The following is a 17,500-nucleotide window of genomic DNA, read 5'->3' on the forward strand; positions in this document are numbered from 1 at the left end:
ATTAGGCTCGATAACCAGGGACAAACACTCATCTAGGAGAAAAACTCCTAAATGAAACAAGTGCTGCCTTGTACTTTGTTCTTTATATGAACAAATGCTATGGAATCAAAGCCAGAAATAAAAGCTGGATGTACACAGTTTTAGCGTGCAATATAGCGCATAGCATTTTGACACACGGCGATGTATTAGTTATATGAAAAAATTCAGGTTAAATCTGCCCAGACTAACTCTGCTCATTAACTAAAAAATTAAAAGGAAATATGAACTGATCTAGCTACACATTGACTAACACAACGTTTATTTTACAATCGTTGAGCTTGTGTTGTATTTTGTTTAAACAATAAAATATCACAATTATTTCTATTTGTTTTATATTTTAAATAACGTTTAGAAACAGCTTTTTCTGCCCACACGTGTGTGTGAGCTAAACCAAATCTTGTGTATGTGAGCTAAACTAAATCTTGTGTGAGTGAGATAAAACAAATCTTGTGAGTGTGAGCTAAACTAAATCTTGTGTGTATGAGCTAAACCAACTCTTGTGTCTGTGAGCTAAACCAAATCTTGTGTGTGTGAGCTAAACCAACCCTTGTGTGTGTGAGCTAAACCAAATCTTGTGTGTGTGAGCTAAACCAAATCTTGTGTGTGAGCTAAATTAAATCTTGTGTGTGAGCTAAACCAAATCTTGTGTGTGAGCTAAACTAAATCTTGCGTGTGAGCTAAACCAAATCTTGTATGTGAGCTAAACCAAATCTAGTGTGTGTGTGAGCTAATCCAAATCTTGTGTCTGATGTTAATTCACACATGCACACCAGAGTACACATAAATGATTGCACATACGTGCTCACATGTGTATCTGTTCACTCGAAATTTTGTATGCATGCATGAGGTGACACACATATGTTGTTATACTGTAAGGATATGTTTAATTGCTGTATTCTAGACGGAGATATAGAAAAATAATTATTTTAAGTGTTTGTAAATACACCTTTTATTTTCGTTACAAAAAAAAAACATTTTAAAAGTAATTAATATGAATGTAATTAATATAACTTTGACAAAATATTCACTTTTTAAAAAAAATAGTAGATGACATTGTATAAAATCACAATGGCATTAGTGACTGTGTAGGTAACTGGAGTAACGATAGTTAATTTGTACCTGTTTGTGTACCTGTTTGTGTACACGTTTGTGTAAATGTTTCTGCAACAACTACCACCCCAACATTAAATTTACCTCTGAAATTTCAGGCAGTTCTGTTAACTTCCTGGGTATGACAATATCGCTTAACACAACCAACGTTGGGAGGACTGTATTCTACAAACCAACTGACTCACATTCACATCTGCTTTACTCTTCGTCAAACTCCCCGGCCTGCAAAAATTCTATACCATTCTCACAATTTTTAAGACTACGACGTATTTGTCAAGATGATGACGACTTTTGGATCAAGGCCCATGAGCTATTACAGTTCTTCCGACTCCGGTAATACCCGGAGCATATACTCGAGTCAGCACTACATCGCATAACAACTGTTAACCACCAAGCCTTCCTTCAGCAATTTCCAAAACAAAAGTCAGATAGAACTAATCTCATCTTACCCTACCATCCTCATTCGGTTTTGGCTAAAAATATCATTATAAAAAATTATTCTTTCCTCAAGTCAGACCCCCATTTAGGCCATTTATTTCAACAGAATCCTTTGGTTGTGTATAGAAGGGAACGCAATCTCAGAGACCTTTTAGTTCGCAGCCGCCTGCCACCCACTACCACCATCAGATTGGGCGCAACTCCTTGTCATTTCACCCTTCAGGTTGAATCACTCCAGATGCCGAAGGGAACCCTCAAAATTAAAAATCACTTTAACTGTGAGTCCCGTAACGTAGTTTACGTCATCCAGTGCAGGCGATGCAACATCTTTTATATTGGACAAACAGGGAAACGATTGTCTGACAGGGTTAGCCAACATCTGCGTTCAATCAACAATGAAGACGGTCTTCCTGTGGCCAAACACTTCAACAAGAGTGGACATGACATAAAAAAAAAAACTTTTGTGTAACCGCCGTTCGGTTTTGCCACAATTTTAAAAATCGCCTTAGCACTGAAACGCGACTAATACTTAAATTTGGTACACGGGCACCCGATGGCTTGAATGAACAGATATCTTTCACCTAACCAACCCCCTTCCCCCCCCCCTCCCGCATACACCACGCCCCCAACCCCACCCCTATACGGTGTCCAAGCGTCCTTCTCACGCGTCTTTTCTTTTGGATAGCGTTGCTAGCAGACAAGACGTGTTTTTCACTGTCGAGCTAAGTCAAAAACTGTGTTACTGTTTGTCTTTATATGTCTAATCTGTAACCACACTGTTGTGTGCTGACGAAGACCTTGGGTCGAAACGTCCATAGTACTTGTAACTGTCTTTAACTTGTGAGGTAACTAACACTATCTGTTGTATTACTAATTATTCTATCTGAAATAGTACTCAAGTAATAGGCTTTTGAAAAATTCAAAGTAGAAAAAGTACCACTTCCTGTTATCGGAAATCGCTCAAAAGTTGAACGGGATCTACGATTTTGATAAAATACTTATATATCAGATTTCATCAACCTAGCTGTAACGATACTCCAGTTATATTGTTTACACACAGACAGACAGACACACACACAGACAGACACACAGACATTCGGACAAGATTGCAAAATTATGTTTTTCCGTATCAGTGAGGTGTAAAACGTCGAGATTTGTAATTTTATTTTTTTGCACGATTACAAGACTTTCTCTATACTTTGTTTATACGAGAAAGTAAAAAATGTAAGGAAACCTTCACGGGAGCTTATCAAGATATGTATACTTTGAAATATATTTTATTGGTTATGTCCCTTAGTGTAATTATCATTTAAATATGATCTCATAAAGTGTAAAATGTATGTTTTAGTGAATAAAATATATAAACAAAAGAACATCACAGCAACTTTCTCTTAAAGATTTTAGTCCTGTTGATGCAGTCTCTAACACTTAACACATTATTTTTAAGCAGACCTTAAGAAATTTAGTGTTTATTGTATTGATATAAATACAAATAATAACAGGTCAAAGTGAGTGTCTTGTTTTTGGCTTTGTGATTATATGTTTTGTTATTTTGTGAGTTCACCATACAACATGTTTTGTGTTGCACTTATATAAACTAACGATAGTAAAACTACTGCAGCGGGATAAATTTGCGTCTTGGTCTGAGAAACATTTTTGACGTTACTTCATGTCAACAACCACTGACCCAGCAGCGCTAGTTTAGGTGCACTTAACTTTTATTTATATTGTCGAACAATACCCATCTCCAGACCACGCACCAACTCTAATGAATTTATCGGTGCTTTTATCAAGTGTCACACAGGCAAGATAAAAACCATCGTGTGATGATACAAATATTCCTAGTGTTTGATAAAATCTAGACCGTAGCATCCACGTACTGATTAAAAGTTCAAATTGTCACAGACAAGTGTGGGATCATCAAGCTCTTCATAACGAGCACATCTGTTACATACACGTGACTCTGTGGAATAGAAAATATCTGTATGATTGACATGTTCAAGTTCACACATACAAGCAAAGCTCTGACTATTTGATCCTTATAAGGAAACTTTGTCTTGTCATTAGTTTATGTTGTAACATTCAGTATTTTTTCCCACGTTTTCTTTAACTTGCTTTCTCTGTGTGTTTATTTGTTTGTCTTTCCAATCAAATCTTGCGATCGAAATTTCTGGCACTTCCCAGTTAGCTAGCGCGCTGAAATTTTCAGGGAAGCTTTCTTTTGGATGACCATTGAATATTCAATTGTTATTATTACTAAATTGATCAATGGAAACATTTTATTGAGCATTTTAGACCGCTATATAATCTATATATATAATTCTCCTCTGCTAGCCATTAGAAAAAAAACCAGCGACGCGTACCTCGCGCGCAGTGAAGCGAACGATCCCAAATCGCCACAGGCTTAGGGGCAGATAATTTAGCTTGAACCGAGTTTAAAGTTACAGGAGGTATGCCAGTTTGGGGGAGACGATATGGTCGAGTGGTTGGGCACACGATTGCTATCCCACTCGACACGGGTTCAAATCTATGTGTCTTTTTACGAGTTGTCTTTTTACGAGTTGTCTTCGTTTACCCAAAAAAAGTGAAAAGATAAAATCGATAGCAAGATTTTAATGCAAACAAACAAAGACTAAAAAGTAAAAAATAATAATCATTAAAAAAGTTTTAAAAAACCCACGTTTTCTGATTGAACTAAAAAGTAGAAAATAAACGCTATAATGCAAGCGATCACTCTACTATAAGCGATCAAAAACGTGGGGCGCCGTGATTTTCTTACAGTTTCTAATACTGTTGACTCTCTACAAGCTCCCTAATAAAAGTCAATAGTATTATCTAATCAATAGTAATATAACTTTTACTTCGGCGCCCCACGTTTTTCAGCGCTTATAGTAGAGTGATCGCTTGCATTATAGCGTTTATTTTCTACTTTTTAGTTCAATCAGAAAACGTGGGTTTTTTAAAACTTTTTTAATGATTATTTAGACCAGGGGTCGCGAGCCGCATTCTGCTCTTTTGATGACAAGATGCGGCTCTCAATCTCCTTGCACAAATATTAGTATAATATTTATATTATTTTATTATCAAAACTCATAACAAAATATATTCTGTAAAGAAACACTAGTTTAAAAAGAAAAAAAAAATCTCATCAGAGAACAGTGGGAATAGGTGCAGTAGAAAGTATACTGACTGCTAATGGCCGTTTGGGCACCAGACCCAGCAGGACAGCCGTACTGTGGACAGCCCCGTGGCGACCTTTCCATGCGTGCCAAAGCCCAAGTGCCGACTTTAATGGGGAATGTTATTTTATTTAGAATGCATTTTCTTATCCGTTAATAATCATTAATTTGTCATGAGTGACGTAGTTTTTTTTAGTTATTAGCTTCCTACTGTTGAGCCGGGCACTGGACGGTGGGGTACAAGTTTACTTTGCGTTCAATGGGCTAGAAGATAAGCCTGGTGAGAACCAAAGGACAGAGGGGACCGAGACACGGTAACCAAACCGATGTCGAAGCCAGTTTGTCGAAGTATGCCGTGTTGAGTCCTGCCTGGCTAATGGCAGACACCTCCTGTGCCGGTGATATCCGTAAAGAAGGGGAAAAGTTAACAGCTTCTAAAGTGGATTTGGACAATCCTATATTTTTATTTTTTATTACTAATTTCATTTTTTTCTGGCGAAACAAGTTTACCTTTGTATATGAATAAATATAATTTCATAAATAAAGCTATTTATTTTAAATAATAAATCAAATAAATTTACCTAATCTTAATCAGAAAATAAAATATTGACATTTTAAAAATGTTAGTGGCTCTTTTAAACCTGGGAAATTTTGAAAATTGTAACTTTTGGCTCTTCTGTCTCAAAAGGTTGCCGACCCCTGGTTTAGACCATGTTACTGCGGGGGGGGGGGGGGGGGTTAAGTTTGTGTGGGGAGTGGGTACTCTTAAAAATATATTTTCTATAAAATTATTATTATATAAAAATATATATTTTCGTTCTGATTTTTGGATGTGGAGGGAGGATGGACGCGCTTAGGTCAATGACCCAACCCACTCCGAAGAGGTGCCTGAAAAGAAAAACTGATAACACCTAAAGACAAATACATTGTATGAGTCATTGTATGTGTATACAAATGTGACCAAAACAGAAAAAAACAAAACAAATCAAACCATTTTATTTTAACACCCGAATTGAAATATGGATTATATTTCATTTATATTTAAACAATTATCTATAACGGCATAATTTGAAAGTGTACGTTTAGTATCATTCTCAGTTATTCTGTAATACTTCTCCCACTCTATTAAACACCGTGGTAACGTTAGCACCATCAAACTCGTGTATTGCTCATTTAACATTAACTTACATGAATTAGATACGTATGTGTTACTTATAGCAATTACATTTTCTGAGATTTCGTTACGGTTTAAAATGATTAAGCGAGGCCAGTGTCGCTGGATTAGACATAAATAATAGCAGAAGTAAACAATCATAGCAAATCGTGTGTGTGTGTGTGTGTAACTTATATTCAAGAACTGTTGTATGGACAAATTATACCCCAACAAACGGATGTACAAATATTGTTGACGTCAATATGCACAGGTATCCTCATTACAATCATTGTTATCACACTTTTACATTAAAACTAGTGCTGACGATTTTTTTTACCACTGTAAACTCTGCAAAGTTTTGAGTTGGTATCCATTCCCACCCTCCACCCACCAATGGTATTTTTTTTAAAAATACGTACAGATAATAACAATAGTTGTTTGTGGTTTAGATTTAAAATAAGTAAGAATCCTTTACAACTTAAGAGAGAGGAGTGTTTATGTATTGTTAGCCAATGTCGATATCGTGTATTAAAGCAGGAGTTAACGATTGCTAGGGGTCTTTCTGGTAGAGACAAGCGAATAAGACAGCACTGTGTAATATGTGAACACGAAAACAATTTTGTTTTAAAATACGTTAAAATTTCTGACGACACATCCAACAAGGCTGTGGATACTGAGTCGAGTTCTTGCTGTAACTCAATGTAGGTCAAGGACGGTAGGCTATTTTTATCTTGCAGCCAAGTATTACTTTTCTCCACAACCTAGTTTTTATTTTAAAACAAGTTGAAGTTTTATATTTGTATTCCTGTACAATCTGGGGTAGTTAAAAGAGTCAATATATGTTCACCTCTCCCTCTACCCCCGGCCCACTCCCATTCTCACTAGCCAGAATTCTTGTAAAGACTAGGCATGCTGCCCAGCTTCGCTTAGGCTTTCGAAAACATTGAGAATTTGAATGCTTAATTAATTCGCCTATATAAGGCGCCGGTCGATCGAGGTCAGTTTTGACCCACTCATCGTAGACTTTTCGACCAACCGGTCCCCTGCAAGATCCTGCCAAATTTGAAGCGCCTGCGGCGCCGGGAAGTGCACCCGACAACTTAGCTTTATATATTATAGAGATTAGCAAATTGCATAGATAAACGAAGATTTCAATAAAGTAATTAAGGCCTGAAATACTTTAGTATAGAAATGTATTATTTGAATAGATTCTCGATCTAGGTCTACATCTGTGTAAGTCTAGTTTTTCCGTAGATCTAGATCAGGGGTCTCCAAACTACGGCCCGCGGGCCAGATGCGGCCCGCGATGTCCTCTCATCCGGCCCGCGGAGATCTTTTTGTCCACGGAAAAAGCGTTTGTTGGTGATGGCTGAGGAACTTTGACCAGAAAAATCAAAGATACGCCTGGAAGAAACTGGCCCCCGAACTGAAAATTGATAGTTAATGCGGCCCTCGGACTTAAAAGTTTGGAGACCCCTGATCTAGACCATCTAGATCTAGATCTAGAATCTCTAGATCTAGATGATCTAGAATATCTAGATCTAGATAATCTAGGATATATCTAGATCTAGAATCCCTAGATCTAGAATCCAAATAGATAAAATAATTTTTTTAAGTTTAGGCCGAGAAAATCGTATTGTATACATTTCATAGCGTACATAGCTATAAATCATATTTGAATGAAATAGTTCATTTCTTTTTATTCAGTTTCGTGCTCTGTTTTTAGTGTAAACAATAAGCTACGTCATTATTAAATGCGTTCTTGTCCCAAGTTTAAACACTCTTCCGGTTGCATAATTAAAATTGTTTTTCTACATTCAAATACGCATTTATTTTTTATTTTTCTTCTTTAAATAAAATTGTGGTTATACATTTAAAACATCTAACATATTATTTTCAACAAAAGTCCGTATAAAGTTCTTCATATATCGATGCAGTTTCTGATTTGATGTCCGGCGAAAATATTTTGCGGACAGAGAGAGAGAGAGAAGTGCGCATAGGGTCTTTTATATATTAGGATGACTTATACAATCCATATAGCTTTTGATCCTTTATTTATATGTGCTTTTGTATGCCCTAATTACAGTTTAACTTACATTTTTCATAGCTTTAATAACAGGCTCCACAATTCGAATCTGTTCTTGTAAATATTTCATGTGATTAGTGACTTGTCTGATTTGAATTCTCGGACGCATCTATAGAAGAAAACACAGCTAGCTTAAGTAAGATACTCTCTAATGTGTGTTCATTCAGATAAGTATTTGGCATGTGACATTTAGGAAATTGAATAAGAGAAAAATCATTATGGAGAATAACCGGCTATTCTAACCAGATACTATGGCACTATTAGTTGATTTGCACCGTTTTACAATATTTCATTACCTACAAACTAAATGTTTAAATTTGGCGTTATCTTACAAAATTGGATTACATTCACGTTACACATATTGATAAGACGAACAGACAGATGTTGCCGTTAATAAAAAAAAATGTAAAATCTCAATTCTTTTTTATTCAGAAAAAGATAAGTTACTTTGCTTTAACATAAGAATAAAGTAGAAAGTAATTTATTTCTAGGTTCTGCAAGACTAAAGGTAACAATTGTAAGAGTTAGAATTCAAAATACAGTATGATATTTTAACAGTTGCACTACGTAAAATACAGTATTAAATACGTATGCATATAATTGTAATATCTTTCAGCTACGTTTTAAAATTTTTAGACTTATATTATTTTTTTAAAAACAAAAACTATTCTAAATACTAAATTTAGGAAGCATTTAATGCTTTATATACATTACGTGATTATTTATTAAAATAAAAAAAAATAGTTTTTTTTTTTAATATAAAATATAGACACATTATAAAATTAATTATAGGTAGATTTAAAATATAACTCATACAGACAAAAATTAAAAAAAACACAACTCTATTTTTCTACCGATGTAATTCAATACATTTAGGGAATAATCATTATTCAATTTAAAATCTTTACCTTTCTAACAAAGTTACATCTTGACCATTGACCTTGATAATAAAAATAAACTACTTCAATTTTATTATTGACCATTAGCTAATCACACCACCATGTTTATAGATATCTGAACGAAGCATAAACGCCCACACGACTCCATTCATTAAGATCTAAATCACACAAATATTATCCGATCACACATAAATTAGTGATCGAAAAACTTATAACAAAACAACCGTCAACGTAGAATAATCTCGATATAAAACGACGTCGAACGAGCACTGAGGAGATTTGTGGTTGTAGCCACCACACGTTATCCACACGAATAATGATGTCGAACAGGATTTAGTTTTCTTCTGCATTGAATATTCTGTCATAAACTCTCATTCATTTGTTTTCTCGATAGTAGTTATTTTAACGTGAACTCTTCATGAGTTGATTATATCTGAACTTTTACTGGACTCATTCATGTTCCTAACCTAATTCTAGACCTAACACAAAATCTAACCATAAACGTCTATCTGCATATAATAAGCAATATATCGTATATACATATATCACATATGTAGGCTTATATGTAAGTACATATGTAATGAAATTAAACAGTAAATTATGTAACCTTCTTTACCTCAATGTGTTTTTGCTACAAAAACAAGATCAGCCACAGTTATGTCCCTTGAGTTATTGTGTACTTTGTACCGATGTTTCAACGTAATAGATAATAGCGGAATTTCCCATTTATTACTTTCAGTTTCACGAGCAGGATAGAAGTTGTGGAATAGTTTGATAACGTTTTACCTACACGTCAAAAGAATACCAGAAGTCAAGATTAAAGTAAGTGTAATCAAATGGTTTAGAGATTATACATGTATCTTAATTAATAATAAAACGTGTATTCAATTGTGGATCATATAATGTGTCGTTTAGTTTGAATTTTTCGAATATAAATAGTACCTATTTTAAGATATGTTATAGATAGAGGAACACGATTAAATAATCAGATAATAGTCTGTTCGACATAAAACCATTTGAATGACCTACTAAATACACAGATACGTGGCTTTTACCTGGATGAAATATTGTAGTTGGAGACAAAAAACAGATCTAGCAGCCTACGTCTCGTCTATTGCGGCCATGTTCATTAATGAAATAATTTTTTATAACAGCTGATTTTCTCGATGGACACTTTTATTTTCATTTGTTGGATGTAAATGTATTTAGTAAAGAGTGCAATCTCATGCAATAAGAAAAATAACAATATGCAAGATTTATAGTAGAATAACGCGTTAAATAAAAACAGTTTAAACGTATATCATTTAAGTTTCTCGCTAGACAGCCATGTTAGAAGTGTTACCTTATTAACTGTGACTTTATTTTAAAACCATCTGATTGGGTTGTGGATATTTTGTTTTATTTAATTTGTTTATATTTTTCTAACTTTTCAATTTAATTAGTCAATACCGCGACAAAATCTTTAAACTACATTGTAAGATGCGACCCAGGATTCAAGTTGAACTTGTTACACGACACAAGAAATATTTGGAAGAACAGATACAAGTTCTGGAACCTGTCTTGGAAGTTATGAAAAACGTAATGGATTATTAATGTTGCTATTTATTTTGAAACGTACAAACCCTTATGTCGTCAAAAAGTAGTTATTGAATAATTTTAAAAAAAGTATATTAAAAGGTCACACGGTTCATTGAAAAATGTTTGTTTACAAGGCTGTCGAAAAAAGTCAGACTTGGATAGAAGATAAAAATGACAACCCGTCTCTTACCTACAGCGACCTTTGCCAGGAACTGGAGGCAGCTACATTGAGTTTGTTAAATGCGTCTTCATCAATCATAAGTAAAAAACATTAAATAATTATAAAAAGTCTATGGTTAAAGTTACCTATTAAATTAATATTGTTATACTAATGGTATTGAAGGGGTACAACGAATATCATACATACTATAGTTATAACACAAATTATAAAATATCAACAGAAAGAGATACGATTATTAAACAATAGATATTCGACTATTTGAAATGTAACAAAATATTATTTTGTTCATTTACATCAACAAGATGAAAATAAAGACAACGTAGATGTCGAGGGATATACGCCATCATTATCTCAGTCAACACCACAAACTACAGCAGCAGAAAAACGTGTCCATAGTAAAACAAAACATCAAGTCACTAAACACGTTCAATCAACAGCGGGTATGGAATATTTAGAAACTAAAACAACTAAATCTTAAGATGTACACATATATGTCTTAGCTTAATTAAAAATAAAGTATTTATGATTTACTAAACACAATTAATACTTAGAATAATTTCATTTGTTTATCATGTATTACTATAGAAATATTGAGTCGCCTTGAGCAGATAGAGACAGCCATATCTTCTCTACAAGACGTCAGTCGACTTGAGCAGATAGAGACAGCCATATCTTCTCTACAAGACGTCAGTCGACTTGAGCAGATAGAGACAGCCATATCTTCTCTACAAGACGTCAGTCGACTTGAGCAGATAGAGACAGCCATATCTTCTCTACAAGACGTCAGTCGACTTGAGCAGATAGAGACAGCTATATCTTCTCTACAAGACGTCAGTCGACTTGAGCAGATAGAGACAGCCATATCTTCTCTACAAGACGTCAGTCGACTTGAGCAGATAGAGACAGCTATATCTTCTCTACAAGACGCCAATGACAAGTCTACAGATGACATATCAGAAATAAAACAATGGAGAGACAACTTTGAAACAGAACAGAGTGACATGGAGGTAAACATTGAACAACTGACGAAAAAACAAAAACATAATTTCAAAAACCTCAGTAAACAAATGAGTGAACAAGATAACAAAGTAATGGAGCTGAACAAAGAAATTGAAAGTTTAAAAGACAAAGAAACTAAGTCAATCAAAACCCTAGAGAAAATCTCTGTAGAAGTGAAAGAACATAAAATCAAATTGGTCAAAATAAATAAAGAGATGCAAGATCACACATATGAAACAGACAGTATAACACAAGAAGTTAAAACACATTCTGATCACATTGTTGCTTTACAAGAAGATAATAAAATCTTGGTCGATACATCAACCAAACTTAAGAAAATGCAATCAAAGGTAAACTTTTTTCTTAATCCAATTTTAATAACAAAATTGTAAAATATTATTAACAGTCAGTTGGTTCGTTTTTCCACCAGTAATACTTACGATATTGCAACTAATGATGAGGCACACTTTAAAGTCTGCAATTTCATCTGTAAAAGAAATAGTCTAATTTTAATAATTCACTCAGCACAATGTGATGTACAAACTTCTGCAACAAAGATTGATGCCTATTGACAAATTGATTCAAATATTTAACCAGAACTTGAAAACAAGGGAACAAAGATTACAGAAGGTATGTACTAAATGTTTTAAAAAGGTAATAATTTAATCATGCTCGAAAAAGCTGAAAATAATCGATTTTCTTATAACATATAATAACACTATTTAAATAAATATAAAGAAAAGCGTGGGTCATTGCATCATCTATTCGATATCATTAATAATATTTAGGAAATTTATTTCAATTATTTCATTTAAACTTTATTTTTGTTTAGCTTTACAATATTGAAAATACCATTTCAAAGTTGTCCAAAGAAATGCATTTAATTGGTAAGTGTGTTTTGAAAGAAAAATAATTAAAGAAATTCATTTAGACTTATCGTAAAACAATGTTGATTTAATGGTATTTATTTTTTTCTCTTGAAAAAGTAACACATACAACGGTATATCGGTACTCACTTAATTATTTTTGCACAACTCTGTTCAATATCTGTCCATCCTCCTCCTTCCACCCCGCGCCAAGCTCTCTTGTTCTCTTACACGAACGTAATAACTTATTAATTACACTTCGTTAGCCAGACAGACCATAACGTGATGTTCGTTATCCAGACAGACCACAACATGATGTTCGTTAGCCAGACAGACCATATCGTGATGTTCGTTAGCCAGACCATAATGTGATGTTCGTTAGCCAGACAGACCATAACGTGATAAAGAATGGAACATTTCACTCACCCATAGTGCCAGTCTCTAGACCCGTGGGTTTCCGTCAGGTGTTTGTTTCCTCGTGTCACATTCGAGCCAGGGCTGAAGTCTAATATAAAACGATATCTTCGAGTTTTTTAGAGTTTCATAAGCACCACAAAATAAATATAGTTCTAGTAATTCTTGTCTCAAAAGATAAACCTTATAAAATTAAACTATATTGTAAACACATACTGACTGTAAGATTTTAACGCATAATATAACATTTGTCGTACCTTTCGTGACGTATTACATCACCTACTGCACTTGTAGTTTCAATACGCAGTACACTATAAACTAACACCACTAAAACTGAGGACCGTACTAAAGTGGTGGTCTAGTGATTCAATTTGTGGTCTTAGACAAAATTATGTAAACATTTTGAAATATTATACACAACTTATTTTTTTTTAAATACTGTTTTATTTGAGTTTGCCATTTTACCCTACATTCTAAACTACAAATAAAGAACATATTTTGAGTTACCGTTTAGGGTTGGTAACATAAACTCATGATACGACAAACAGCAAACATTATTGATCAAATAGTCAGAGCATTCGTTAAATTAAACATGTAAAATATATATGTTTTCTAATCAACAGAGTCACGTGTATGTAACAGATATGCTTGTCATGTGGAGCTTGCTAATCCCACACCTGTCCGTTGTAGATTAGTTATTTCATCATTTAGTAAAGTTCGCGAATATAACGGTCAACACTTTAATCCAACAACAGGAAAATTTGTATCACCACATGATGGTTTATACCTCATCTGTGTAACTCTAAATGAATGTGAAGATAAACAGATTACAGTTGGTGTGGTGGCTGGAGACAGGTGTAGAATTATAGAAGTAAAATGTGCCAACACTAGCTCAGCTAGGTCAGTGATTGTTGACATGAAGAAAGGTCAAGATCTGTACTTACTTGTGTTTCAAGCAGATCAAGGCGCAACGTTATCCAGCTACAGTAGTTTTACTATTCTTTGTTTATAGAAGTACAACACAAAACTTGGTGGATGGTAAATTCTCACAACAATAAAATATGTAACAACCATGTTAAGCACACGCTAACAACTTACTATGTGTTTAGACTACGAATGACATTTCTACAAAAGCTTAAATGGTTTATGTTATATTTTTAAAAATCATTACTTAATTTCAAGTAATTCATTTTGGTCATCATTTATATGTTCTATTTGACTAAAATAAACTTATAACATAACTCTGTTTTACATTTATTTTGTTTCTATGTTTAAGAAATGTATGTGTACCAGGGGCGGAACTACAGTGCCGCCAGACCTTGCAATGCGGGGGGGGGGGGCACGCCATTTAGGGGCCCACGGCCGACCATAATAATTTTTTTATAGTTAAAAAAATAATTTTCTTGCATTTTTGACTCGATGGTTGTTTTGTAAAAAGATTACTGTAGCTGCAGTTGGATTTTCTTTATTCTATAGACATCACCCCACGCTCTTGTATATTCTTTTTCCCTTTGTTTATAAACCGCTGTGAAAGCCGAGTCCTCTTTCTCCTACAATCGAACGTATCAAAGATAAGCAAACGTTCAAACCACTTCCATGACTTATTTCCCTTTTTTAAATAGTCATAAGCTCCTTTTAATAGATTTGTACTAAACAAATTAAAAGCAATTACTCCTCTTAATTGTTACTTTTTTTACTACTTACTAAAGAATGACATTGTATAAAAAGGCAACGTATTTAAGATTAATAATATAAATAAAAAAAAAACATAAAAATAAACATAACAAGAGACACCATTATTTATACAAAGCTTTCATGTTTTATATTCTGTTGACCGAATGAATGTTATGAGTAAGAGGTCTTTTATCAGAGATAAAGTTTCATTTTAAAACAGAGTAACGCACTTACAAACATGACATAATGTTGTAATTTGTTTTAATTGAAAAAAAAAACCCATTTTTTTTTCAAAACCCGAACAGGCCAGCAATGAGTATCCTATGTTCATATTTAGTGTTTGTATATATATATATATATATATATATATATATATATATATATATATATATATATATATATATATATATATATGTAAGTGTCAATTATAACTTAAAAACATACATATAACTTAATCACGTTCATTGGACAAAACGAACGAACGCGGCTGAGACCGAAATTCTTGGTTCAAAACAGCGAAGTCTGCGCGCGCACAGATAGACAGTTTGCACCGAGAGTTTTAGACCGAGCAAAACCGACTATCTTTTAAACCTGCTATAATGTTGTAAATATTAACAAAACCCATTTTAAAACGCTACAGTATAGTCGGTAGAGAGTTTCTTCGCACATATCATTAAAAACAATTTGTTTTAGAGCGATCAACAATGAAATAATCAGTTTTTTGTCTCTCATGTAAAATTTTCAGGGGCAGCATTGGTACTGTCGAATTCACAAATTATGAATTACTGAAAAGTAGAAAATAAAACAACTAAATAGCGGCGTATGATACGCCGCGGGTCGGCTCGTATATATATATATATATATATATATATATATATATAATTCTCTTCTTGGAGACGCTAGAAAACAAGCTGTAAGCGCGCTCCCTACCACCCCACCCCTACATGGTCTGGTGAGCTGTGTCCACACTAAATGTTTACAATCGTAGAGCCGGATTTAGTGACGGCTATTAGGGGCAGATAATTTAGTTGGAAACGATTTTAAACTTAGGGGAGGTAACTAAGAGGAGGCTGCTTTCACCGGGGGGGGGGGGTGGGTTGGGGTTGGGGGAAACGAGGGGGGGGGGGTAGTATCGTCCTTAACGACCTACTGATAGTATTTTAAAGCAAATATTTTCAGTGGCAGCATTGGTACTGTCGAATTCACAAATTATGAATTACTGAAAAGTAGAAAATAAAAAAAAAATGATAAATAGCGGTGTATGATATGCCGCGGGTCGGCTCGTTCACGTTAATTTACATCTGTTCGCCACAGCTCTCCACAAAGACAAATTTCCCACCAGTGGCGTAGGCAGGGGGGGGGGGTAGGGAGGTTTACACCCCCATGGACCCCTATGTAATTTTTTTACTGTCATAATACCACTGTTACTTACTTAAATCTATTTCTGAATCAGCATATATGTAAAATTATATAAGTATGTTTAGAACCATCATCTAAAAACTGACGATATGTTCACTCTGAGTTGGTTTCCCCCAAACCTCACCCCACCAACACTTCACCACCTAAAACAGGACACACCTAGGTATACGCTGGGTAGATAATTGACCTAAAGTGACCGGACAGCGGTGAATGAAGTTGAACCCCCTCCCCTCCCAACCCACCCCAAACTGATCTGTTGGTACATTTGGGGAACCGCGTAATGACGTACCAAAGTACCTTGCCGCCAGAATAATAGCTTTTGAAACAGGTAGAACTGTTTAAATATTATTTTTGCGATTACCTGTAAATAGGTGTGTGTGCAATTCAGAGATCCTACCCTTACCTTATCATTATTTTAAAAAAAATGATCTTTAAAGAACACAAAAGACAGTGGTTAATTAGAAAATGTGTGATCTCAACTGTATGACCAATGATGTAGTTACATGTAGTTGATGTAGGTTATTATTTAAAATCTTCCACCTATTAGGTTTAGTTTTGATATAAAGTATGAAAAGAGTGCTTTTATACCAACTCTGATTTTAAATACTTAAATTATACCGTAAGATTTTAGCATTTGTGATGACAATATATTTAATTCTGATTGTAGACAACGTATTTTTTGTAAAAAACGAATAAAGTAAAGTTTTTTTTACATACTAAAGTAATTAGTGTTATGTTTTGACATTTACAATTAAATTTGTAGAAATATACATATTTATATTAAGAGTGATTATTTCCCCTAGTTCGTTTGTCTTAATTTTCTAGGAATCATTATATTAATTTTTTTTACAAGGATAACAAAAAGATTGTGTTGCGTTCATTGTGTGTATCTTTTTTTTCTATTTCGAGTGATAAATTGTTTTATTTTGTTGGGCAACATTGTGTGTTTTTTTTTCGAATTTCTTCAGAGTACTTTCAATTTATTTTACATCATAGTGAAGCAATTACATACAACTAGTATATATATATATATATATATATATATATATATATATATATATATATATATATATATATATATATATATATATATATATATATATATATATATATATATATATATATATACTAGCCGTCCCGGCCAGGCCCTGCTCTGGCTTCTGTGAAAAACCTTTCTGTTAAAGACCATTACCTGTATGTTTAGTAATCACCATAAACCCGGCATTGCCCACCCAAACCACAACCAACCAAAACAACAAAACGCAAACAAAACGCTAACACAATTACAAATACAAACGAAAATAAAAACCTAACAACAAACCAAACCACAACCACAAACACCAATACAAACACAAAGAAAAAACAAGCAAAAAAGCAAACGAAAACAAAAACCTAACAACAAACCCAATAACAAACACCAATACCAACAAAAAAAGAAACAACGAAAAAGCAAACGAAAACAAAC

At 33.9% G+C, this 17,500-nt stretch overlaps 1 protein-coding gene and 1 long non-coding RNA gene across 2 annotated transcripts in view; one reads left to right on the top strand and one right to left on the bottom strand.

Moving 5' to 3' along the window:
* Positions 1 to 3,319: 3,319 nt before the first annotated feature.
* On the bottom strand, positions 3,320 to 9,582 carry LOC131947328 (uncharacterized). The gene is made up of 3 exons (XR_009387866.1): positions 9,521 to 9,582; positions 8,016 to 8,114; positions 3,320 to 3,550 (listed from the first exon to the last, which is right to left on the bottom strand). It is a non-coding gene; the product is annotated as an uncharacterized LOC131947328 (long non-coding RNA).
* A 1,231-nt stretch (positions 9,583 to 10,813) lies between these two features.
* The window catches only part of LOC131947416 (uncharacterized), a 25,492-nt gene continuing 18,805 nt past the window's right edge, over positions 10,814 to 17,500 (top strand). Inside the window, exons 1-6 of the mRNA XM_059308630.1 lie at positions 10,814 to 10,853; positions 10,966 to 11,103; positions 11,249 to 12,012; positions 12,188 to 12,292; positions 12,495 to 12,549; positions 13,566 to 13,928. Coding sequence (XP_059164613.1) covers positions 10,814 to 10,853; positions 10,966 to 11,103; positions 11,249 to 12,012; positions 12,188 to 12,292; positions 12,495 to 12,549; positions 13,566 to 13,928 — 1,465 coding nt within the window. The remainder of the gene's footprint in view (positions 10,854 to 10,965; positions 11,104 to 11,248; positions 12,013 to 12,187; positions 12,293 to 12,494; positions 12,550 to 13,565; positions 13,929 to 17,500) is intronic.

The sequence above is a fragment of the Physella acuta genome, unplaced genomic scaffold (assembly GCF_028476545.2).
Source record: "Physella acuta isolate Inbredline_101_S28 unplaced genomic scaffold, ASM2847654v3 ptg000592l, whole genome shotgun sequence".
In the NCBI taxonomy this organism is placed as follows: Eukaryota; Metazoa; Mollusca; class Gastropoda; family Physidae; genus Physella; species Physella acuta.